The sequence below is a fragment of the Pollicipes pollicipes genome, unplaced genomic scaffold (assembly GCF_011947565.3).
Source record: "Pollicipes pollicipes isolate AB1234 unplaced genomic scaffold, Ppol_2.1 Scaffold_7261;HRSCAF=8764_pilon_pilon_pilon, whole genome shotgun sequence".
Lineage (NCBI taxonomy): Eukaryota > Metazoa > Arthropoda > Thecostraca > Pollicipedomorpha > Pollicipedidae > Pollicipes > Pollicipes pollicipes.
Window position 1 is genome coordinate 32,719,674 of NW_023597054.1, and position 26,053 is coordinate 32,745,726.

The window sequence follows — 26,053 nt, forward strand, 5'->3', positions numbered from 1 at the left end:
GCTTGGGCCATTTGTAGTAATTAACTTTCACAAAACGCATCGATCTGAAGGACCAGTCCCGTTTAACTTAACAGCTGGAGGACACCACAGAAAGCCAAACGCTGACGACACATCCCAGCAGCAGGCGAGCGCACCGTGGTTTCACACACTCTTCAAACACCAAGACGCACAGATGCAATGCCCCCGCACAAGTGCAGCCCAGCCCACGGCTTCCCGCCCGTCGCTCGCCTCACACCCCGGACGGCGACGCCGGGTGACACGCATGAGAGCGCGCGCGCCGGCCGCTCACCCCCTGCCGAGGCAGCCCAGCCGCTTGTCGACGTCACGCTGCAGCAGGCCCTCCAGCAAGTCTCGCAGCTCCCCGGAGAACGTGTCCGGCAGCTCGACGTTCATGGTCAGCGTCATCCGGTCGATTTCGTGCTTGTCCTGAAAAGCGAGCCAGGCTGGTGATCGGCCCGCCTGCGGGGATACCACGCTAGCCGGCCGGCTGGGGACGAAACGGAGCGACCGCCCCCGGCCGGCTGGGGACAAAACGGAGACTATGGCCGCGCCCGGCCGGCTGGGGACGAAACGGAGCGGCCGCGCCCGGCCGGCTGGGGACGAAACGGAGACTACGGCCGCGCCCGGCCGGCTGGGGACGAACGACGGCAGCGCCCGGCCGGCTCGCGGGACGAAACGGAGTATATGGCCGCGCCCGGCCGGCTGGGGACGAAACGGAGCGGCCGCGCCCGGCCGGCTGGGGACGAAACGGAGCGGCCGCGCCCGGCCGGCTCGGGGACGAAACGGAGCCTACGGCCGCGCCCGGCCGGCTGGGGACAAAACGGAGACTACGGCCGCGCCCGGCCGGCTGGGGACGAAACGGAGCGGCCGCGCCCGGCCGGCTGGGGACGAAACGGAGCGGCCGCGCCCGGCCGGCTCGCGGACGAAACGGAGTATATGGCCGCGCCCGGCCGGCTGGGGACAAAACGGAGCGGCCGCGCCCGGCCGGCTCGCGGACGAAACGGAGTATATGGCCGCGCCCGGCCGGCTGCGGACGAAACGGAGTCTGCGGCCGCACGCGGACTGCGGGCGACGCGAGGGCATACAGTCGCGCCTGATATTGCCACGACTGGCTCCACAATACGCTTCTGTAGTTCAAAAGCCGAAAGGGAACAAATGCAAGCCCGCCTTAGGAGCCTTCCTTCCTTTGATCTCCGGTGCGACTGCAAACATCACTTTGTTGTTAGTACTAATAGGAACTGTTTTCACAATGGTAGTCCGTGCGAAACACTCTACAATGCCTTCAGATGTTTCGATGAATTGTGCGGGCATGTTTGTCGTTTCAAGCACGCTCGAACAACAGCGTTTCTGGGTGTTAGCATCGCTCCAACTAAAAAAAAAAACTTTGGCGGCAAACACGTCTTGATAACTTAAAAGCAATAAAAGATATCCACGTGAGGTCCTGTAGCAAGTCAAAAATGCATGCAAAAAGCTTTTGCGTACACGATTAAGGGGAAAACAGAACGTTGGATTTCGTTTCAGCTTGGCAAGACCGTATTCGCAAGCTTGGACTATGTTCTACGGCCGTCAGTGCTGCGTTCATCCCCAACAGCATTCTGGCTATCCTATCAAAGCTACGTTATCAATGAACAACAGAACAGCGCAATGAATATGCTTGTTTCCACAGCTGAACAAAAAACAGCTAATACAATGACCGATCATAAAAATATAACTCTGAAGACCACAATAAAACAACAATAATTGACATTACCAATATGCCCGTAACTACTGGCGAACACATCGTTTTTTGCGCATTTTATGCAATGTTTCCAGACCCAATGCGGCATATTTGCGTGGATTCCTTACATTTTCGATAGGCATAAGGCGAAAGTGCAAGGCGCGTGAAGACCTGGTATTTTTGTCAGCGACGGTGGCGATCACCGGGCTACCTCCGCCACGATAGAACGAAAGCAACAGCGGGCGGTGAAACATGTGCTAATATTAGAGTCCTGCTGACTGGGTATGAGTGAAGAGCACGCTACAAATTAATGCTACCTTTGTCCTAACGGCCATCTCTTTCAGACGCGACTGCGGACCGACCTCAGAGACACACGGCCTTATCGTACCTAATGGCCTATTTCGAGATCCTGAGCTTCAGCCCCGGCATCGTATAGCGATGCCGCGGCTTAGTGAAAGCCGTCCCGCAGTGCAGTCGGTAGGACGCAGGACACACAGGCGCTGTGCGAAGGACGTGCGTGATCCCGTCCCCAAAGCCACCCCCTGATTGGTAAGCGAAGATCAATGCCGTCGGGTTGGGGCCACCACGCTGTCATGCCGAGACTATGTCACGACATTACGTGGCACGTTAGAGGCCTGACACAGACTTGGCCTTTGATCTGGAATTACCCTATATGGGTGGTGGGGTTACGATTTATTAACAAGCTGTGGCCAGCAAGAAGTCGGATCTGAAAGCCATCACTGCAAAGTGGTCGATGCAATTTCTTTTACAACTCCCCTGGCAGTCCAGTCGTCTTGATTACATCATTTCGGTGATACGGCACTTCGATGGCTGTTTCCGAGCCCATCCTCGTTTCAGCGAACTATTTATTGGTCATCCTGATGTTTATGAACTGTTTCAGGACGTGCATGGTCCCATTTGGCGTAAAAGCTTTCACGAAATCTCCTGCCTGATTCGGAAACCTCATCAGGCTTTTTTCGATTGCGATGTTAAAACAGGCTGTACACGATATTGGATGTCTAAGAACACACGAAGTTTGCACGGCATTCTAACTCAATGGGGTTGTTGCGCCTGGCAAAATTTGTAGCATGAATGCAGGCGGCGAGCAAGTCAGTCCACATAAATTCTCCCCTTGGCCAAATCATAAATCCCGCTAGATCCATTCCCACTGCCTGCAACGTGCTTACCTTAGTCTTGTGTTGCCGGAAGGGACTGTGTCCCTTCAGCAGCTTGTACAGCATGCAGCCGAAGCTGAACCAGTCGGCACTGCTGTCGTACGCCTGACCTTTGGCCAGAACCTCCGGCGCCATGTATCCGTGTGTGCCCCTGTCGGCACAAGCCGACGCGTGAGGACCAATATGCACACGATGCACGGCACCGTCCGGCCCGCACCAGCGAAAACAGCAAGAGCAAGCACCGGGCCCGCCGCGGCGGCCAGGCTCACTCACACGCTGGCGTGCGGCTTGCGCTTGGAGAAGTCGCAGGCGAGCCCCAGGTCCGAGATGCGGACGTGGCCGTGTTCATCCAGCAGGATGTTGGCCGGCTTCAGGTCACGGTACACGATGTAGCGGCGGTGCATGTGCTCCAGACCTGAAACGGGGCGGGGCACCGACGGGTCAGCGAGCGCCCCACACGCGTTCCCCAAGTCCCGTCCGCTGGTCCGGCAGACGCTGGGAAGGCAGGGAGAGGGAGGGTGGAGCACGCATGGGAGCCGACACGGACGACACGAGCCGGGGACCGCGCCCGCCTGACACGCGGTTCACACGTGGTCTGCACATGGACAATGGTGTCCCGTTCGCCATCGATCAAGCAAACGCGAGGCGCCTGACGGGCCCGCCGACAGCTCTCAGCCTGCGCCGCCGCTCGGCGCATCTGACGCGCGGCCGCCAACACAATCGCCACTGAGGCACTCGGATCAGGCCTTTCGGAGGGCACAGGACGACAAGCCGCCACCGTACGTCACCGCCGCCAACCGAAACCCTGGTCGAGACCCAAAACCTGTCCGGCGCTGACCTAGAATGACTTCGGCCGCGTAGAAGCGCATCTCGTTCTCGCTGAAGACGCCGTGCTGCGAGAGATGGTAGTGAAGGTCGCCGCCATTCATCAGGTCCAGGATGAAGCACAGCTTATCCGGCGTGTGGAAGGCGTACGTCATGCACACGATGAAGGGACAATTGGCCTGCAAAGCAAATAATGTTAATGTCGTTAAACGGTCTACTCGCAGTCAGCTGAGGCCGGCCATCCACCGCCGCACTTCGCATTGATTGCAAGGCGGCAAGGCGCGACAGACTGCGATGCAAATGGACTGGACGCCAAACGTCAACACGCCATCAAAACTATGACAAGCCAGCAACGGCGAAGGCATCGTGAAGGGGGACGCGACAGAGTAAAACGGACCAGTGAGAAGGAAGATAGGTAGGGAATATCGGGACGCGGGAGGACAGCTGTTCTAAACGTGGCCACTTACCAAGTGGCTACTTAGCTCAATGCTCCTGACGCATCGCATCATACAACACACATTACTTAGGACGGCCATCTGGTCGCACAAATCTACGAGAGATAAATGTAACATCCTTATTGACGCTTGCCTGCTACGTAAGCTGGAGCGGCTGCCGCTCAGCCTAGGGCCGCCCGCTGCTCACGCGTACGCAGCCATCGATCCCATGTACGGCCGATCCAGCGGCGTGGCGCCGGACATGTTTGTGCGCCGTCCCGTCCTCAGGGGAGGGCGAGCGGCCGACCTCCCGCGTCGGGTCACGGCCGATGCCGTGGCAACAGGCGGCGCCCCGACCCCGCCCTTCGCCAGCCAGAGCCGCCCCGAACCTCAGCGGCAGCCAGAGCGGCCACCGGCTCGACAGGGCTGACCAGAGCCACCCGAACCTCAGCGGCGGCCAGAGCGGCCAACGGCTCGACACGCGCATGGGACATCCCACTTGGCGAGCAGCCCGCGCGCATGCACACACATCAGCACGCATTTGTACCATCAATTCTACTTAGCCCTTCTAGGCATAATTCAAGTTCACAAACGTTGCACACCGTTCCCATTGCTCCATTTCTACGGGCGATGTCGCATGCCCAGCGAGCCCTACTCGAAAAGTGGGAAATAGTTCAGCCGTGCTGGACCAAGCCGCTCGGCCCCGCCGCCGCGCTATTTTTTAGCAGCCAATATCTGTCCAACGATTGGTCGCGTCACCATGCCTTTTTCAACGGCAGGAAGCACAATGCTTTAAACGCCGTGCTATGCAAATTGTAAGGCATTTGCACGCAAACTACCTGACCAGGTAAGACTTCCCACAACACCGCAATATTAACGAACTATAGCCTTCTACATTCGATAGCCGTGGGAAAGGTAAGATTCGCTAATTTCGCGACAAAGCCAACACATGTCCAAGTCGGAATCAGGTACCGTGACACAACACCAACACCGCTCGACGGAAGACAAGAAACCAGCGATCGCGCCGCCAAAACTGTGGTCGACACGTGCGCCTGCAGCAGGCCGCGTCAGCTGGAGCGGGCCCGCCAGCTTCGGTCATTCTCAGGGATTCCAGCGTGCGACGATAAAGACGTGAACCCAACTGCACGGTGTAGGCAAATATGCCAGATACCATTTGCTAGCATACATCGAACTGTTTGACCTCTGGGTGGGCACGTAACCCACCAGGGAGCGGTCAATGTCACCTCCTTCCAAACCAGCTTCGAATACAGCGCGCTATGGCCCAGCACCGAAACTTTGGCCTCAGAAACTACAGAAACGTGTCGTCTGCCTCCCGGCAACTTTATACAATCAGGACACTTCCGTTTGTTTGTACATGTTGGTCGTAATCACCAACAGCATAAGCAATTAAAGGTCTAGCGATTCCGCCAACTAAAATTGGCAGGCCTGGCCGGCCTCATAGCCAGCCAGCTGTCAAACACCGTGATTTGTGAATTAAGTGACGAACGTCACGTCCGTAAACCTGCGCCAGCTCAGCTCTCATGGAAGACGGATTTTCCAGGTCAGCGACCACATCCATTTGCATCAGCACACAAATGTGCTTCGCTCCGTTAGCCTTCGCACTGACATGAGCCACGTGGTGATTCTTGCCAAGCCACGTAGGCTTCCACCTCGGTCGTCTCACAGTCCCCATGGCCTGTCACTGGGCAATGACGCTTGCTAGTCCATCGTGTGTTATGTAACCCCCCCCCCCCTTAAAAACTATGCCCGTGCGGCCACATTGCGTGACGTAAACTTACGACCTTGACTTTACCCTCGAAGTGCCGCGCATGGCTTCTTACTGTTTTGGCAACTTCTGACCCCACAGACCTTAACCCCGACAGCTGTGATGCACAACGTCGGTGAGCGGACCCCCGCCTGCCATGCCGCCGGGCCGCGCCGCCTCGGCGCCATTCGTCAGGCGCTTCCCAGCCGGACGCCGCGTCCCCGGCCGCACAAAACACGCCGCTCACCAGCCGCGCGGAAATGACTTCGCCAGAAGATAATCCCGGACCACGCGACGTCACTCATGTCCGGCGCCACGCTCGGGCCGGCGGCCGCGCTCGGACCGCCAGCCCCGGCCCCTCCCCTTCCGCCGCGTGCTCGCCCGGCCGCCCTGCCGTCGAGCGTCGGCCGCCGATCTGCATATCACTGGACGGCGCGGGCGTCGCGTCGCGCGCGGCGGTCCGTGTCGCACCGCCGGCCGCGGGCGGCCATTAGGCGGCCGGCGCGCCGCATTCATCACTGGCCGCGGCGCTGCCGTCAGTGCGCGCCGACCGACGACCGCGCCGGCCGGCCGGCCGCACCGCCACGCGGCGCCGGACTGGCCGCGCCACGGCCGCTGCGGCGCGCCGGCACGCCCGGCCGGCCGGAGCCGAGGCGCGCACAGCTCGTGCTGCAGCGGCACCACGCGGAACGACACGAGAAGAGATGAAATGAGGATGGAGGGCATATTCAGCTCGTTTTTCATAATGGAACATAACGGCCATGTTACATCGCAAACAAGGGCCAGTTCTTACCGTGCGCGTCCTGCGTAATTTTGCGCAAAAATGCGATAAAAGCAGATACATTTGGCCCTCACAACTTCACGGCCATCTCCCCAACCGTCTCCAATGAACAAAGGATCGAAGTATTCGTCCGATTTTCATGAATCCTCCGAAATTCGACCAACAGTAAGCGATTTTATTAGCCAGCCCTAACTTTGCGGTTTCAGACCCCACTTGTCAGGGTTATTTTGTATACTTTCGGATGTTCCAAGCCTCCCTCTCCCCCACAGAAGCTCGAAATTTAACATAATATCGTAGCAATGCAAGCAAAGAATGACCCCAGTACGTCCAAAATCATAGCTGTAGACCCAAGTTATCTTTGAAAGGCGTTATCCCAGTCAAACACCGCTTTCTTCCACAGCTTGTAACCGTTAAAAAAACACTTTCGTTTACCACCGTCCATCAGAGACGTCATTTCTCATCTCCACAGGGATCTGTGTTTCTTGTGTGTTTGTGCACACCCTGTTTGCATTTACTAGAAGTATATGCGAGAGGTGTGACACTCCCGTGGTCCCACGATAAGAAACTGGCAGCAGGGAACCGCTGTGACAACACTGGTAACGCAATATTTATTGATCTTATCCTATCAGGAATATGATACGCTGAGATCAATATTACGGGGATATATCAACAAAGTTCCTGGGTTCTCTAAACATCAAGATTTTACTCCGAATCAAATGGACAAATTGAGCATAACATGATCAAGTTACACATCCCATGAAAAACAGAAGCGTGGTCTTGCGACACGCACACTACCCAGACCGACGGAACACTAAGCAGAAAACACCAATAGTAAAGACGCCGCACATCGTCGTCCCACAACGCTGACTATCGGCGGTGCACGACAACCGTGCGCATTCTTGCTAATACATGTGACAGTCCTAGGGAAGCGGCAAACCTCAGTAACTTCTATATCTAACAAAGGTGAACCTATCTCGGAATCTAGGTCTAAGGAATAGCCAGTTTCGGACAAATTATTTTCGCGGTTCGGAAGCTCAATAATTTGTGAAAGCATAAGCCCAGCCAAATCCAACCTGCCCTTTAACCCTTGTGCCACTGCTAACCCTGCCCCTGACCCCAGCCTGCCGCCGTGTGGAGTGGTGGTGGAGGATGCCTGCTGGGTGATCTTAAGTCACAATCCCGATACGCGCTGTCGGGCTGCAGCTAGCGGAAACCCTCTGGTTATTGCTCGCTCCAACTTCCTATTTAACTCCCTCCATACTAAGAGCGCACTCGTACCAAATATTTGGTCTACTTATTTCATTTTGAGGCTCGAGCATACAAGACAGCTCTCATGTATCGATGCAATATTCTGGGCGGATAGCCATGGGGGAATTGCAGCCGCTTCAGACATGCTTGCCAAAAAAAAAAAAACGGGACAAAGATGTCCCACGAACATCCTCAGTTCTCAGCTCTGCAAGTGCCATAATATTCTTATCTCCGTCTGATAGGCGATTAGAAGATTTTCGAACGTCTGACCGCTAATGAATTATGCACAAAATACAACAAAACGCTGCCATCATGATGCCTAGAAACACGTTCAAACACGTCACTCACGCAAGTGCACCCGGAGCCGGGCGGTATAGGGAGTCAGCGAGAATTCCAGGTTAGTGTCCATCTCATCCTTCAATTACAACTTGAACGAAATCTTAACAACTGCAGATAACGTTCAATAATTATTCCTGACTTGTTCGCTCGTATAAGCCCATGTAAAAACACGGTTTCAATTGTTCAGAAAAAATCAAACTCGCGTGTGGATACAAACCAACCACTTCCCCCAACCTCCCATCCCATCTCCAGAAGTTCATAGCACCTGAACAACCATACAGTGTTCCTGTTTTGAGTTTCTGAGAGGAACGCTGTTTTTTTAGAGTCATGGATGTGGATTTGCAAGATTAAAAAAGTAAAAAAAACTGGGTCTTAAAAATATAACCATATTAACAAAGATTCTAACACTGAAGGGTAGGATTAAAATTGCCCTGACCAATTTAGATTATTCATCGCAACAGCCATAATTCAGTAAGCATATAACATATTTTGTCGGCCAATGTATTTCTTCGATAAACTAAAAGATATACGGATGTGAACTGGCTCTCCATCAGATTATGTTACAGGTTTTTGCCTCACTGGTATACCAGTGTTAGTTCAAGATTCAAATGACTCCTGCCCGACGCCTGGTGTTATCTGCAGCGGCCAATGCCGCTCGGTTTGATGGAAACTGACACCCCGGTCCATCAGTGTTTTTGCTCCTAAGACAGAGAACGCAGGCTCAAAACCGTTCATGTAGTCTGTTTCTCTAGTCGATTCTGCTGCAGCAATGACGTGCTTGGGCAAACGTGGGTTGACCCTTTTTCATTTCTGACCTCGTTTGGATTCACTAGATCAAACACTTATGAGGCACATCCCCTTTTCCGAGAAGGGAGAAGCTTGCTACCACTTCGCTCCATGCTCTATTGCCGCTATTGTCTCGAAAATATACGTTCTGGTGTTTTGGCATTTTGAATAGTGCATCCTTATTTATAGATTTCTTCTAAGACAATATTGTTTCATATTTCAGTGCCGAAACAGAGCAGCCCTTAAATCTGAGATCACCGCTCTGTGGATATCCATTTCTTTCATTCGGCATCTTGTTGCGCAATATGCAGTGCGAGAACCTGATTCAGCATTCAAACTGTCTTCAATACAGTCGAAATCATTGAAAACTGTGGTGCCGCTACGCGGCTGCTGTCAGCTTCCGATTGCCTTAACGATTTTTGTCCGCCTGCCTTTTGACTTGGACGCTTTGCACTTCGGAGCGGCGCTGTGGGGTGGGCGGTGAGGTGCTGCGGTGGCAAATCCGTGGATCGTAGGCCGTCGCGTGTGACGGCCAAGAAACTTACATCCGGGCGTGTAACTTCACAACACGGGCGTGGGGCCCTGAACGGAGAAAATCGCCAAACCTGCCGCAAAAACACATTAAAAAACCAGACTTCTCCGAATGGACCCAATTGCTCTCGAAGCTACGGAGCTCATCTCTCCTAACTAAAACGGAAACTAACTCGATCAGAGTTAACAAGACACATCAATTGCGCCATAAAACATACATAATGCACCAAAACAGAACATGCTAGGCATGGCACGAGCGCGGAGCTTGAAAGATTTGACGTTCTCCGCCAGCTTCACCTACTGAAACTGGCATCGCAGTCTACACCTTCTTTGTTCCTTTTACCTTTGAAACAATTATTACTAACATTTACAATTTATCTAATTTCAAGCTCTTATTTCTAGTGTTTTGCATGCACATATTTAGGCTCCAAAAGATTGGAGGCCAAGCTCACTGTTGAGAGGGGGGGGGGGGGGCAATTTGAACTTTGGGGCCAACGGCCTGTCCAAAATCATACAGATTCCGCGCCTTGCAGGATATCTCCACGAAGTGTTTCAGTCACTCAGTTCTCAGTAAAATAAGCAAAACATTCTTTTCTTAGGCAACGTAACACGAGTCCCCATCAAAATGAGACAGAATTCGTTTTTATTCTGTTGACCTTCCACCGGATACCGTAGGGTTTACGAATCGAGTACTGTTTCGTGCCCGAAACACCCGACGTTTCTACGAAATTTTCCGCCATATGCACCAATGCACAAACACCAACCGTAACGTATCTGCAGTGATCCAACTGCACCTCCTCGTCCCACACATCGCGACACGTAATTCACTTCTACTCGCCACACGCGTCGAGAAATTATCCACCAGCATGGGTTTCGCGCCTCCTCCTTGCCTACCATATTCGGCTTCAGATTAGGCGGCGAAACCTGGCCTGACGCGCAGCCTCATTACCGCTCTCCGCTTTCGCACACATTTTTTTTTAGAACAGATGCGCGAATGCAATGACTACGCAAGCACTGGCGCCGCCCCACGCCATACAGCAGCCCACGCCACGCACCGCCCCAACGCCCTGCAACTCACGCGTCGTAGAGCCCGGAGAGCCAAGACAACGCCGAAGCAACCCCGAGAAAGGCGCAAAGTTACCCCCATAGCGTGGCCGTCTGTGAGGGGTCTCGCGGAGTGCTCCCAAGGACGTCTCCGGCCCGACTCCGGCCCGCCGAGACAAGATTGTAGACAAGGTTGGCGCGGATGTGGCGCATGTCATGTTGTGCAGTGAGAGTATAGAGGAAACAGCACGATTGAGAAGTGCGGGTGGGCACGGATTGGGTATCGCTGGTGAACTTTTGTCAGAACATAGTTTCAAAATATGAAGGCATCGCACTTGGATAATTTCCAAGCTTGAGCCCTGATGACCAGACGACCCTGCGTGAGGAGTCGCCGCGGAATGGCAGCGTGACCCGGCGTGCCGATATTCACGCTTTTCACGTTTCCAAAGCCCCGCCTCGCCTGATCTCGCAACTGCGAAGGCTCAGTGTGCCGCAGGGTGAAAAAGTGAGCGGTAGTTGGCTGACGCGTGCGTTACTGCACGCGTCAGCGTATCCCAGCGGTCAGCGCCAGTGCCCGCGCCGGCCGCCCGCCGGGGTGGCCTGTTCCCACGGCTGGGCCCGCCGGCTCGCACTCCCCAGCCACCGACCACATGACGATCTGCTGCCTGCCCAGCCGAGCGGGCTGACACGCCAGCGGCGGTGGCCCATCACTGACCCCGGTGCTGACGAGCGACAGCATGATCCTCTCGTTGAGCGCCAGCGTCTCGCCCTGCTTCATCTTGATCCGCTTCTTGTCCAGACACTTCATGGCGTACATCTTGCCCGTGTCGGCCTTGCGGCAACCGTACACCTCGCCGAAGCCGCCACGGCCAATGATGCGGTGCACACTGAAGTCGTTCATCGTCAGCTGGCGGCCCCGGCCACAAGGTGTCAGCGGCGGTACGATAACGCGGCAGCCAAGGCGGGCGCCGGCGGTGAGCGGGGCTGGACGGCGTCACCGGCGCGGTGGCGAACAAGAGTGGATAGGACAGTGTCGCCGGCGGTGGACGGAGGGACGGGGTGGCTGACTGAACTGTAAACAGAAGCGTCAAACAGCGATGGACAATGTCATCAATGATCTACAGTGGGAGGCGCGGTCACCGACGGTGAAAAGGAGAGGGCGCACCGACGGTGATTACAGAGGAACCGGGTCACCAGAGATGGACAAAGAGCGACAGGGTTGTCGGCGTTTTCTATAGGACGCGGGTACCGCCGACATTTAGACATCCGCGCCAGTAGCGCTGACATAAGCAATAACGAGATGACGACATCGTGTCAACATCGCAGGCATCACGGGTCTGGATTTCTAATGGCTGGCTAGGCACCGATCTGTGGACTGCGTCCGTATTGCACCTATTGCACACAAAGCCCTGGGACCTTCACCAACACCAGAAAAAAACACGCGCAGCACGAGAGGCCTGACGCCCAAGCGCGGCCGAGTCTGGCGGGTCGGGGCCGTCACAGGCGGCGCCCTGTCCGAGCCGGGCCGGGCCTGGCCCGAAGGCTGTGACGCCGGCCCGGTGATGAGCCTAGCGACACGCCACGGTCGACTCCGATCGATACGGGCCGGACTAACGGCGCGTGTCGCCACCTGTGGCTGGCCGCCGCGCCTCTCGGCACATACGCCCATCCATTAAACGGTCAGCGGTGCTGCGTGCGCCAGGCGGAGGCGGCCACCGCGCTCCGACGACACCGTGCTGCCCTGGCGACGCAGCACACGACTGCACGTTCAGCAGCGGCGCGGAATCGCCCTACCGGCGGTGACGTCATCAATGGCGGCGAAACACCGCCAGCCGTGAGCACGTCAGCAGTGTGCGTGTGTGTGGGGGGGGGGGGGGGGAGGGGGAGCGGCAAAGGTATCTCACAAGCGAAATTGGCCGCCCGGTCTCAGGAAGGAGTTCATGGTATGAGCTACGTTTTCACGCACCAAACTACCGCCTGAAGGGCCAGCGTAAGCGTAGCACAGGCAGTTGTACTCTACAACAGAGACTAGCGCTGATTTCAAAGCTTCTATTCCATTTCCTTCATAAATCTAATAGAACGAAGCTGATCTTCCCCGTCGGCTTGCAATGGTCGATGGAAATACGCCTCCCAAGACGTTCTGCCGTGCTCCGGCCAGATGATGCATCGATCCTGGCGGGGACGGCTCCTGGGGACAGGTGGGAGCTTGCAGCGCCACTTAATCACCCTAATTGGCTCCAGCCGGGTAAAACCACTACATACCTACAACGGTGGAAACCCGGCGGCTTGGCCTCGCCGTAGGCTGCCGGTAAGTCCGGCCAGCTCCAGCCAAGGAGAGGAAGAGGGTGGCGGAGAGGCAGAGCACTTGCAGCGGCTGCTTTCGGCAGGCAAACAACGGCGCGTCAAAACAACCGTAGCCGCGCCAATATGGGTCCAACAAAGACGATAAATCGGGCGGGCGCCGCAGAAGTCAAGAAAAAAGGCTAAAACTGGATTGCAATAGCACCAGCAACTTAATTTCGCATCCGTTTAGCAGCCTGGATTACGAACGCAACCCCATTTGTCATGCTCAGGTACGCCTGTGAGTACAGGGTCGGTGGGGGACGCGGAGAGGTACCAGTAAATGATTGCCCTAATCTGGTGCTTGAACGACGCTGCAGCAGCTAGCAGCCCCAGTTAAGTGGGAAGAGCTCCTCCATAGGGATCGGTACAGGCTGCCGCCCGCAAAGTATACGGGTGACGCGATCATCCACATTGCGCCCGTTTAGTAAAGGCTGCACCGAGTCTCCGCGAGTTCCGACGGTTGTACCGAGTCTCCGCGAGCTCCGACGGTTGTACCGAGTCTCCGCGAGCTCCGACGCCTGTACCGAGTCTCCACGAGCTCCGACGGTTGTACGAGGCTCCGCGGGCTCCGACGCCTGTACCGAGTCTCCGCGAGCTCCGACACCTCACCTGGATGTTGAGTTCCAAATTTTTCCACTGAGTGAATCTCGTGTACTTCTCGCTGAAATATATACACGCGGCGGTCAGCCCGCTAAAATCCATCCGCTCGCTCAATCACAATAGGGCTATCGAAGCACAGCTGATAGCGACACCAGAACGCCTCAGCTATCATACGAGTGAGGTCTGGGACCAAGTGACACTGTCGCTCGAATGCCGACGAGGTAACGTTGGTGTGATGTGAGTTCTCTGAGAACGCCTCGAGGGTGTCGGCGCCATACAAGCCCACGGCAGGCAACAGAATAGACCGCATTTCAAGCAATGCTGAGCCTGGGAAAAGCCAGCTTCGATATGTAATGTAGCAGTAAAGAAGACACTGCCAGCAGACCAGTGGCAGCCAGTGGGTGCAGGCTGTCGTGACACCCCCGCTGTCAGGGCTGACGTGTACTGTCGCACCAGCCGAGCCAGCGGCGTCGGCTCGTTGGCCGCAGGCCGTACCTCTCGATAAAGCTGGTGAAGAGACTGCCACGCAGCTGACTGAAGATCTCCTCTATGTACGGCTGCAAACGGGCACGCGACCATCGGCATGAGCACACTGTACTTTGCACGGCTTTTTCATCATGCATTCATCAACGGAAATCCATGCAATCCCGGATAATGTAACACGTAGAAAATGAGCCACGCCTTTTGCACCATGGTGTGGAGCATGACGACTCACGGCACACCGGGAAAAGGATTAAGGTATAGTCAGAGCTCACGAATCATGGCCATATGATGACATTTAAAGGCCATGTCATCAACATGAAGCAAATGCATCATCAAATTTTCAACTAATCCATTGTCAAAAAACCAACGTGCACACAAGGCCTCGCGCCAAAACTATAAAATAATAGATCCTCACCTCAAAAAGATTCGCCGGCACCTCATTTTTAGTCAGGTACTTTTGCACGTGGCTCACAGCATTCTTCGAATAGTTCTGTAACACAAAAGTAGTACAATTCCTTGACATCTGATCACCTTCAGCAACAATATAAATGCCTGCACAATACAAAAACAGCGCAACGTACAAGACGTGACGTTCTTTCAGCCTTCGCCTGGAGCCCACGTTGGGAGCGTCGCCTGCCCGGCCGACCGAAACTCGTGATGCGGCGGGTGCCGCCGCCGTGAGCCGACGGCGGCGCCGGTGCCGAGCCTAGCTGCTCACGTGCGAGTGGGAGAGTAGCTCGCGCATGACGAAGTTGTCGTAGATGTCCCGGGCATGCTTCTTCCGGTCCTCCACCTTGTCCAGCTTTTCGAACTTCTTTATCTGCAAGGAGGGAGAGGAAGCAGTGCAACAGCGTAATGCATGTACAGGCTAGCAAACGCAACAGGTCTAAAAGCTTAAAGTCAGCCGGAAACAAGGCAAATGCGGCTGTCATTATCTACATTGCAACATTGGCAAGGCTCACTGCATGGCATTCTAACTTCCCGGAGCTAACTTTATTTAGTGTTGTACTTCATTGACAGAGTTCATGTTCGATGCTCTCGTCGTTCTCCAGCCCTACCATCGTTAATCAGATATGCTCAAAGACCGCGTCGGAGATGAAAATGAGCGCGGGAGGTAACCAGAAGCCGACATCAGCGCAAATGACGACCAGACTTACGCAACAAACCGTACGATCTATTTTCAAATCCTGTTATCTTCCAACTGTTCGTTTTGAGCGGATATACTGCGCTGAAATTTGCTGCATTTCCATTCCTTCTTAAATACATCTTATTGTCCTCATGGCAAGTAATTGGGGGTTCCCATGATCTCCTTCGTCCGCTTCGCGTAAGCACTAACCCAAATACTAAATAAGTGTCAGGGCCTTATAACCCTGAGGCCTCGGCCAACACCACTACGGAGGGCTTCATGTCGCCGTACACTCGGCCGCCCTGGGCCAGGTGGCAGTCTTTGGCCGGCTGTCAGCTGCTCTTTTCAAACGACCCTGACCAAACAATGCACCAGCCCTGGAACTGGAGTGATTCGCAACCAGTCCCGCTGGACAATCAGTCCAACTTCTTTCCACCTTGCAGCGGTGCCTGGCCACGCTCAGGTCGCGCAGCGCCGCACCACACCGACTCGGACTAGACACAGGCTCATGAGATGGATCCCAACAGGGTGAACCCCACAACGGTGACCCCATCGTGGTGTGTTCATGTGCCCTTGAGCAGCTGCCGGAACCGGACGCAAAATTGATTTTTAAGTTAAGATATCACGTGTCGTGTTGACGTCATATTCCCGTGCAGCTGCTTGCGTTGCGTGCAGCAAAGTGCACGCAACTGTTCAAACTCCGAAAGCTAATGCCATAAAAACTACAAAATGTTTGAGGACATCAACACGAATGCAGTTCTGACCAGAGGCGGTAAACTATGCATGAGACCGAGACATGTAATGACCAAAGCCGCCCGCAGTCGCAGCAGCAATGCCGTAGCGGTGACCCCGGCCATTGCGTCCCCACCACCACCCGCATTTCCCGGCGAGCAAAAGCCTCCAGGTTAACGACAAGCGCCCCTCTGGTCGCGTGATGTCTGGCGGGTAATTATCTTGCCTACATTCCGTCGCACACGGTGCACATTCATTCGCAACGAGATGCGACGGATTCCCGTAAAAGAACGATCTCACGTGCGAGAACGACATTACAGCGAGGATTGTGAACATCCAGTTCATGATTACCCTCTTCAGCTATGAGATAAGCTTCTACCTGAGTGACCCAGCCGGGCACAGTCGGGTGGTCAGGCTTTCTGGAAGCTAGCATCCTTGCAACCGCTGACCGCGGGATCACGCAGTTTTCAGCGACAATAAGAGCCTCAAGAATTGCGCTATATGAACCATTAGGCATTTACATGCAAGCTGTTTAATCAGCGTTTCTTCCGCAACCACGCATCACCACAGCATCACCTTCAATCGAGTACCATGAAAAACAAACCATTGTCAAATTGAGGAAAAACTGCGGGGACGCCCGTCGAAACTAGGTCCAAACTTTCACGACCTAACGTCGCAGTGACACAATACTATCAGATACTGACGAAGACATCACACAATCGCATTGCATTTGAATTTTGTTTTTCCACTCACTAGCGTAGGGCAATCCACACGAACACGCGACCACTGCTACCCAGTCATGGTATTAGGTCAAGAAATACACTCATCCATACGTACAAATCGTAATCCACGCACACAGGACATGACGAAAGTACAATACAGGTAAGACAACCCTCTGGCATACATTGAGGCCCGACCGGCAGCCAGCAGCTATGGCTTCAAAGTCCCGACCGAGCACTGTCTGGGCAGCGACTTGACCTCGTCAGCCAGCCAGCTGTAAGTGGCCGGGGCATGGCACCCAAACCGCCTCCTCCCGGCCTCAGTCTCCGGCCTGGGGAGGTGTGGCAGCCTGTCCTGGCTGGTCACCCTCTCTTCCAAGTCGCTGTTGACTCGCAGCTCGGAGGCCAGGAAGTAGGGGCGTCCATCGATCAAGACTCGGTGCCTAAGTGTGCACAGGCTGCGGTCCGCTAGCTGTCTTGCAGTGAGCCACCCTAGCTTCTCCCGGAGGTCCGATACGTGGTCAATTTGCGACGGCCGAGACTAACACTTACAGCACGGAAATTAATTTTCTAAACCCTGCCCAAATCCGCTACTGATCCATTACCGTGGACCGGAAGAGAGCATCGGACGTGCCAGAGAACCAGGGCGGTGACTAAGGCGGTAATAACATCCTACAGAGTGCTGTGGCGCGCACGCGACACGCCGGCCAGAATGCCGTTACAACGGAAGCTCGTGACACACGTTCGTCCCATGATATGACCCGGTCGAAGGTGACCCCCCGGTTCCTCACCTCCTCGCATGGTTCTAACGTAGTACCGAGAAAGCTGACTGAAATATTTGGGGGTGTACGCGGCTTCTGCCAGGTTCCAAAAGTGATCAGTTGTGTTTTGTTTGCATTGAGTTTAAGATCATTTGTGCGAAACTATCGACCACGCGAATCGAGAGGTTTTCCATGCGGGAGATGAGTTCTCAGTGGTCATCCTTTCTGTCGCTCAGCAAGACCTAGGTGTCGTCGGCATACAAAAAAAAATTTCGGCACCAGCTGCAAACAATGTCAGATCGTTGGAGAATATGATGAAGAGCAGTGGTCCGAGAGCCAACCCCTGACAGACACCCGTGTTGTTCAGAAGCGGCAAAGGTTACCCCGCGTCCCGACTCATCGCACAGCGACATACTGAGCGTGCCACGGATATGTCGTGTCAGTGTGCGTGTGTGTGTCTCAATGTCGTACAGTTTCAGTTTACAAATAAATAAATTGTGGTCAATCACGTCAAATGCTTTACTAATATCACTTAACCACAGCAGTGAAACCTCCGCTCTATCAGCGGCGGCGAGGATACGGCTGGAGACGGAAATTAGCGCGGTCTCCGTCGAGTGACGGGGACGGAAACCATGCTGGGAGGCTGCGAGGAGAAGATTGTAGGGAGATAGTGCTGGAGCTGTCGTTGGACGACCCGCTCCACTATCTTGGCAATAACTGGGACGAGTGATATAGGCCTGAAGTTGGAAGGGTCAGATGAATCACCGGACATGTGGGTGGGATAGACAAGGGAGTGTTTCTATGGATCAGGGATGTCGGAACGGCTGTGCAGGAACTGACGATGTGGAGGATGACGTCACCGATCGCAGGAAACGCAGCCTTTAGCGCGCGGGTGCAGACGCCGTCAGCGCCGCTGCCAGCCGAGTTGCGCATGCTTAAGACCGCGTTTGTCAGCATTCCGAGGCTGACATGCGACAGCTCGAGCGAGCAGGCCCCGACTCGGGGAGGTGGCACTCGAGGTCGGCGACAGGTCATTAAGAAGCGAGTTGAGCGGCAACCTTGGGCCTGACCGCAAAGAAGAATTTGTTGAACTCGTGCGCAGTCATCGCCGACCGCTTCGTCCACCGCTCTCCGTCCACCCTTCCTGCCGCCGAGCACGGTCCGTTCTTTCCGCCATACCGCTGCAGGGTCCCGCTCGTGTATGTGTTGCCGAATGTGGTCCCGTGAGTCGCTGTGCATGGCGAACCCCACAGGTCGGTCCAGATCTCGTCACTCCTCGGACTCCTGTCCTAGCTCGCGAAGAGCTGCACGGTGGCGGGCCATGAGCTCTCTCGTAACCATGGATACGGGAGGAGCGGTCGGATTGCAAATGATCGTAGTCCCGTATGGAGGGTGTCTGGCAACGATAGGGAAAACGCAGGTGGGGTGAGGCGAGACTGTGAAGGAGCAATTTGCACGAACGTGAGTTGGAGTGTTCTGACTATCGCGCGCTCTCGTGCACCAACCATGGGTCTGCCCGGCTCGGGAGTCCTTGAGAGGACTGACGTCAGATCTCGGCAACTCGAGCGGATGAAGACGAGAAACCACCTGCGACATTTCAGGAGAATGTACCAGCTATAACTCATTGACATATGACAAAACTAGAGGCACCGATGGTACAGCGGTTAAGCTGCGCGTCTGGAAAACCAAAGGCACGGAGTTCGATTGCCCGTGGCACCCGTCCTTCCTACCAGAGAGGGCGGGTACGCCAGCGCCAAATAAAGAGTGACGGTAGCGCCAAAAAGCCTTAGCAGCTGAGTGCGACGCGAAGCCTCGATGACGTATATCAAACTGCGCGATCCATAGGGCGGCAATGACCGGGAAGAAAGCGCCTAATGCCAACTTGCACCAAAATCGACCTTGAATAAGAACACTCCGGCCTAAACGGAGAAGGTGGCCCATGCAACCCACACAGAGCTATCGTCCAGTTTATCGTGACCAATATTCCCCTTAAAGTATCTGCGCTGTTTGCAACACTTTCGCAACGAATGTGAAAGTCGCAAATCATTGTTCATGCTGTAATAGTAAAAAATTGTCATCGCGATCGCTAATTACCACTGCGTTGACAAATCGTCGATTTCGTCGACTGCAATTTCGCCCGCAAGGAGCTTCGTGGCCGGGTAAGGCAGGAATTGTACGCCGGCGATTTTAAGCAAAGCTCTTCGTGAACAAGCGCGCAAATGCTGCGCCTGTGGAGCAGTGCCAGTCGTCCCACGCAAGGCGAACTGAGCTAACGGGGCATCTGAATTCCTGCTCATTAGTGGTTTTAATCGATATTGCATTAGTGCTGTCGTTGACTTAACACGCGCCATATGAGGGGCACCGCAAAATCAGGTGACTGGACTATAAATTGATGAAATCAATCACCAAGCAACGGGGTGAGCAACAATGTTTTCCTAAGTAAGTAGCTAATCCAGCGCTGTTTTTTTCTCAACTGAAGCATGGCCTGAAACCCGGGATGAAAAAATCGATGTCGAAAACGGGGCGATATTGAATACGAAAAGGAACACAGACCATTGTTCCAAATTCACGCTTGGGCTCAGCCGAACCGCTAAACATGGTTAACGTCTCAAGTGTACTGCGATGCCGATCATGGCAGATAATTTGGCTTACTCGAAATTACCGTAGATATCGCAGCAAACCGACGAATTTTAAGCTCCGCTCATTGGATAGCGCAGCCCGGCAGCCGCCTGCTCGACTCACAAATGTACAAGTATGGCTTCTGGGTCCAGTGGCTTGGTATAGCTTATACAATACTTTAAGGGGTTCTCGACACAAACTTGCAGCAATAGGGAAGTATTTGCGACGAAGCTCATAAGCGAAATTTTTTATCATATCCTGCCTACGTTTGCAATACCACTACGTTTGCCACATTCCGCGGTTCCCAAATCCCTGCTCGCCAGGCGCGTATCTTTCAAAGTATGATAAAAAACAGACCATCAAAGTTTGTTTTAGCCCACACGACAAACTGTTGGTTGGCTTCGATGCGGGAAGGCAAGCGAGCCTGTCGGGGCAGACCGCGCAAATCCAGAGTCCCAGCTGCTGCCGCTGCTGCCGTCGCTGCTGCTACCGCTGCCGCTGTTGCTGCTGCTACTGCTGTTCCCCGTTGCCAGCCATGCGCAAGGGTTCGGGGTAGCCGGGACCGCGACCGACACTAGCTGGCGCCCGACGGTAATCACCCCGAGGCCGGGCTGGATTACAGCAGATTTGCACAGCTGTTCTGTCATCGGCGTTCATCCGATTTGGGGGCATCAGCGGCAGAGGCAGGAGGCGACGCCAAGCCTGCTGCACCAGTCCCTGGACCACCCGCTGGTCCGCCTCCGTGGTACAGGACACCGGTCCAAAGCCGCCAACTGGCCGCCCCCGCGGTACAGACCGCCGGCCCCCAGTCCCCGGACCAGCAGCTGGTCTACGTTGCAAGTCCCCGTAGGCCGCTTTCAAGTAGAGCTGCATAATCTGCTTCATACTTGGAAGTGTCTCCTTAGCGAACGGCGTCACGTCACGTCACGTCCCGGTGGCTTTACAACGCACTTGGCTGCCGGGTTACACGGCGTCGCCTGCTCCTCACCCTAGCAAGAACAGCGGGCACCGTCAAGAATCGAACCCCGTGCCTCTGGTTTCCCAGACGTGCAGTGGATAACGCAAACGCATTAGCAGCTACAATTTCGGCACCCACTTCTTAGTACTTAGCATGATCATTTACTAGTACCACGCACTTCATTGATCCGGGCAACTCCAAAACCTTGTTATTGCTTGAGTTCAAACTCTTCTCAAAATCTTTTCATACTTCAGTTCGTCTACAGAGCTGTGAGAAGACAAAGCGTACGATGAAAGGAATGACACCACTGAGATTCATTAACGCTATGAATATACTGAAGCTGTAATCTGTGAACACATTTAAGTTTTTCTCACACAATGGCACGCAGCCAACAAAGAAAATGATTATTGCAGATTTAAGGGTGCGTCATTTCATTAGGGCCATTTAGGGCTCGGCGACATCAAAGACCATATTGCCCGGAATATAGCCAATAAGGGAATGACTATGTGAGTGTAAAATTGACGGGCAATAGTCTAGTGCTAAGGCGTCATTTCTTCAATTCTATTCTGCATGCGATAACACTTAGAGTTAGTATACAGAATCACGAACTGGACTAATTAACGCATACGACGAACAGCCCGGCCACGAAGATTGCAACTTAGCACGGTTTTGGAAACTTCACTTTGGTTTGAATAGCTCAGGACACTGGCATGCATGGAGGTAAGCAAATGTTGCCAACACAGGTGCAGTAATATGCGCCTGCAGAAGTGGGCGCCATAACAAGTGTATCAGTTCACTCATATATCCAACATTGCTACCTCCGTTCCACAGCCCGTTCAAATGTGGGGCATTTCCATTAATCCTGAGATGTACAGCTACAGGCAGTGAATAACAAGGAGCTACGTGTGGCCCAGAACCTTTTTGAAATCAATGCTTCCTTTCCTATTCTTATCGATTAAGTGTCCTGAAATTGGCTTTCACTTCGGTGGCGAAATGATGTCACTATCTACAAGGAAGAGGAAAAGTTACATCATTGACAACATGTTCAACGCCCTAAAAATGGGTTAAAACATACAACATTTGACTGCTTTCTAACTGTTTTCTATTGCTCCCTCTTTTGCAGACCCCAAGTACCGTCCTGCTAGTCTGGTATCCTGTCCAGGTACAAGTATTTCCCAATTCCAGGCTTCCTCACGATCCACTGAATACCAGATGTTCATAGTGTGGTTACTCGTGGTCATCAGCAATGTTTGTTTTATTTGAATTCGCACAGAATGCATCTCAGGTACAGAGTGATCTGAGGGAAATTCTCTCAGTTTAACTGTAAAGAGTACACCACACACCGACGAAACCACGCTGTCGCAGTCACGACTCAGTACACGTTGAAGGCGCCAATTTTTAAAGCGTAGTGCGGAAGAGAACTGGGCCTGCCGACAACTTTGCTTATCCGAGATATACTTCGAACGAGAAAAATGCATCCAACGGGCGCTTCTCAACCCTCAACAAATCCTGAACCCATGATATGTGCCGACTTTTGCGCATCATCTTTGCCAAAACACTTCGCCAGCGGATGTACCACAATGTGGTGCTCATCCCTCAATGGGGCCCGTGTTGAGATCAAAGCTGTCGGATTACTGCTTCCCAGTAAACTCAGCAAAAATGGGACACCAAATGAATCGGAAACGTCCCACAATCGCCTGTGTAATTATACTACTAATAGGTAACGATTTCTGGGAAGCCCATCCGTGCCCACGTTGAAGCAATGGTGTAGAAGCACTACGCGCGCTATTATTGTCAGCAGGCTATTATCGGAGGTCAGCGGTCTATGAGTATCCGGTTTGGTCCGGCGCCTTGGCGGGGTTGTGCCCCCGCCTTCGGGTATCCCCGCCATTGCCTGGCGGACGGCGATGCACTTTGGACAAAGCTGAAAACCAGAAAATAGCTTGCCCTGATTCGCCGTTTCTAATTAGACGGACTGATCGAGGGTGAAGCGAGCCCCTGCCGATCCCAGACTAAAAACGGTGGAGCCTCGCGAAAGATTGCAGTGGATTCTTCTGTACAGAATTTCGCAAATGGTAATAAGATGTATGTCGCTGGCTTAAAAAAATAGCCACTGAGGCCAGGTCCAAAAGCAAAATTTCCCTCAAATTATTATTTTTCCGGCTTTACATGGTCACATCTGCATACCCATGCCTTTTGGCAAAACAAAACTTCAACAAGCGTCTTCATTAATCAATTCTAGGTACAATGGATGCCATTTGCTGTATTTTGAACATACGTGTATGATGTCGGGCTCTGTCGACGTGACGGCGTCAGCTCGCCGCGCTGGCCCGTGATCGCAAAAGACCGTCGCTACTCAAAACTAGAAACACTATGGACACCTTTTTGGTGCCCACGCACGCGAAATACACGCCCAGAGGTTATCAAAAAATTGAGCGCGATTGCGCAACATGCCGGAGAGGTGCCTCCACAAAAGGTTGCCGGGCGGGGGGGGGGGGGGGGGGCTACCAAGCCTCTCCCCGTATGCTGGCAAGGGTTTGCGAATTAAATCATAAAAGTTTACTAAAACCATTACGCGCTGGCCGATTATTTCCAACAACCACAGATGTGAATTCTTCGAACAGCCGGGCGATAAACGCCATGTGGTAATCGTGAATCAGACTTCTAGGGGGGGGGAGAGGTCATCATGGGTGTTGCTCCATACACAACACCGAGGCTTAGTTCATCCTAAAACAGTTTCACATTTTAACATAAAGCCTGTGCAATAAATAAAGAATGGCTTGGTAACTCTTCTACCAAAATCAGCGAAACGATCATTGAGTGGATGCACACGGTTAGACTGCAGATGGTATCATGTGATGTGTTTTTAATTAACCTTGATGCATTTCATTATGAGAAGGCCTGCCAACACAAATTATGCTCGCCCCATATTTGCCCTCATCGCCTCACATGGGGCGAATAAAGCTACAGATTGATGAACACACCCAGGACCAGGATTGTAACCACTGGGGAGAGGCCATTCTTTCATTCCCCAATTTCACGAAATGGGATTTTAGTTCCCCGGGGGAATGCAAGTACTTTCAAGTTCTCCTACATACATTACTTCTTTCTGTCAGAATGTACACCCCACGATTCCAGTTGACCTCTACAATCCTGATTCCACCCTCCCCCTACCCCCCCCCCCATCGCGGCGGAAACGTGGCTACTGCCATGACTAAGATCATACGAAACGATTTCAAAGAGTTACCTACCCATGACCACAGTGGTTATCCAACATCTGCTGAAAGATCATCCTTAGTTTGGTATTAAAACATCCAAGCGGCAAAACCCAGCAATGGCATTACAAACCCTTCCGACTTCCACCAAAGCCTCTCAATTTTGCTGCCGCATAGATGTCGGTCACGACAAGAAACAAAGACACGTAAACGGCCGTTGGAGGCCTGTTTAGGTGCCACCTCCACGTGCTGCCACTCGCGCATCAAACAATGGATCAAGGTGAAAAGAGAAACAAACATGAACTTCCAACCCGCTTCCAAACTACCGTCCGGGCCAATTACAGTCATGGTGGAAACAGCTGATGCAAGTTTGTGGCGCAGGAATTTTTCAGCATCGGCAGATTCGGATGCCGAAATGGGGATGCCGAAATCGAACGGCGCTCAACATAGGGGCCAATAAATCATTGTTCCCTGAAAGGAAACCCAATATTTTGGATTCAAAACGATGCGTACGTCGCAGTCTCGAAAATGATTCCCTGGCAATAAATAAGTCAAGACGCTCTTAAATTTAAGATGGGCATCGACATCAATACGTCTGAGAACAAAAAAGACCATGACATGCTATTAAAGTTTTAAATCACGACAATTATCATTGTCATACCTAAGTAGGACCTGGAAGACAATGATTCAGAACAGAGGGAACTGAGATTAATTGTTTATCTGGAAGTCCTGGCTGAAATGACACAGACGTTACCGCCATAGAGCAACATCATATTTTCAAACCATCTCAGGGCCGTTAAAAAGAAAGAATGCCTGGAATGAGAGGACAAGGCATTAGCCTTTCCGAAAGCAGTGATGCAAAGAAAACGCCATGTTTTGAGAAAATGGTCAAACCGCAAGTGGGTCTGAGTGGACCTGTTTCGACGTCATTCTGCTCATTTCTTAGGAGTCCCGATACTCCCTTTAATATGGCAGCAATGTGGAAGCACCATTTTGTGAACGTTACACTTGCTACGCACTGAAGAGAAATACAGACTATTCACGCGCCGCGAATGCAGCCTGCTCTCCAGGTAGAAGACGGCCTGAGGTAGGTAGGTGCCGCACAAATGCTGTGGTTTTCATCGTTGTCTGATTTGTTGTACGCGCTTTGATGCCTGTCAAGTGCAAATATATGGCTTATTGGCATACCATCCAGGATTCTACCGAAACTCCCAAAAGGAAGCGTTTAAAGGCTGAAGCGAAGTTAAAACAGACTTGTGATGGACTCGGGCTGAATCATAAATCGCTTACGAGTCAATTATTTTGGAGCGAGTCGTCAGCTGAGTCGGCTCACCACGAAAAATGCCGCTTTGAGTCATCAGCTGAATCACATTTTATCCGCATCCGTAAATTTTATAGCTGAATCGTGAGCCGATCATTTCTAACCACGTTTTGTCACTGCATTACATGGTTCAAGTGACAGTGGTGACATGGGGGAACATTGCACAACCCACACAAATTAAGAAGCTCTTTAAGAGTGTGAGAATGAACAGCATGCTGCAATAGTTATAAAGCTTTTTAAATATCCGCACAAGTTTCTATTGTAATTTCTCAGCAGTACACAAAATATTGTTGATTCTGAACTAAAGTTTGTTAAATCTCAGCCAGGAACCAGGGATATTACATGGTACAGACATCCTACATTCCTACATCCTAAGCCATCAGTGAAAGATTGTCTGCTCCTCACAAAATCTCAGCGATGGTCATGTTTGTCATTGCTAATTGTCATAATAATAACTAATCCATACCTGACCCTCATTCACCTATACTTGAATTGCTATAAGGATGCTTTTCTGAGGCTTTATGACATAAA

At 53.0% G+C, this 26,053-nt stretch overlaps 1 protein-coding gene across 1 annotated transcript in view; it reads right to left on the reverse strand.

Annotated features, from left to right (window-relative positions):
• The window catches only part of LOC119111891 (G protein-coupled receptor kinase 1-like), an 87,511-nt gene that overhangs the window by 8,998 nt on the left and 52,460 nt on the right, over nt 1-26,053 (reverse strand). The window contains 9 exon segments of the mRNA XM_037235749.1: nt 290-426; nt 2,905-3,043; nt 3,166-3,307; nt 3,731-3,896; nt 11,361-11,552; nt 13,598-13,649; nt 14,084-14,145; nt 14,487-14,561; nt 14,790-14,891. Coding sequence (XP_037091644.1) covers nt 290-426; nt 2,905-3,043; nt 3,166-3,307; nt 3,731-3,896; nt 11,361-11,552; nt 13,598-13,649; nt 14,084-14,145; nt 14,487-14,561; nt 14,790-14,891 — 1,067 coding nt within the window.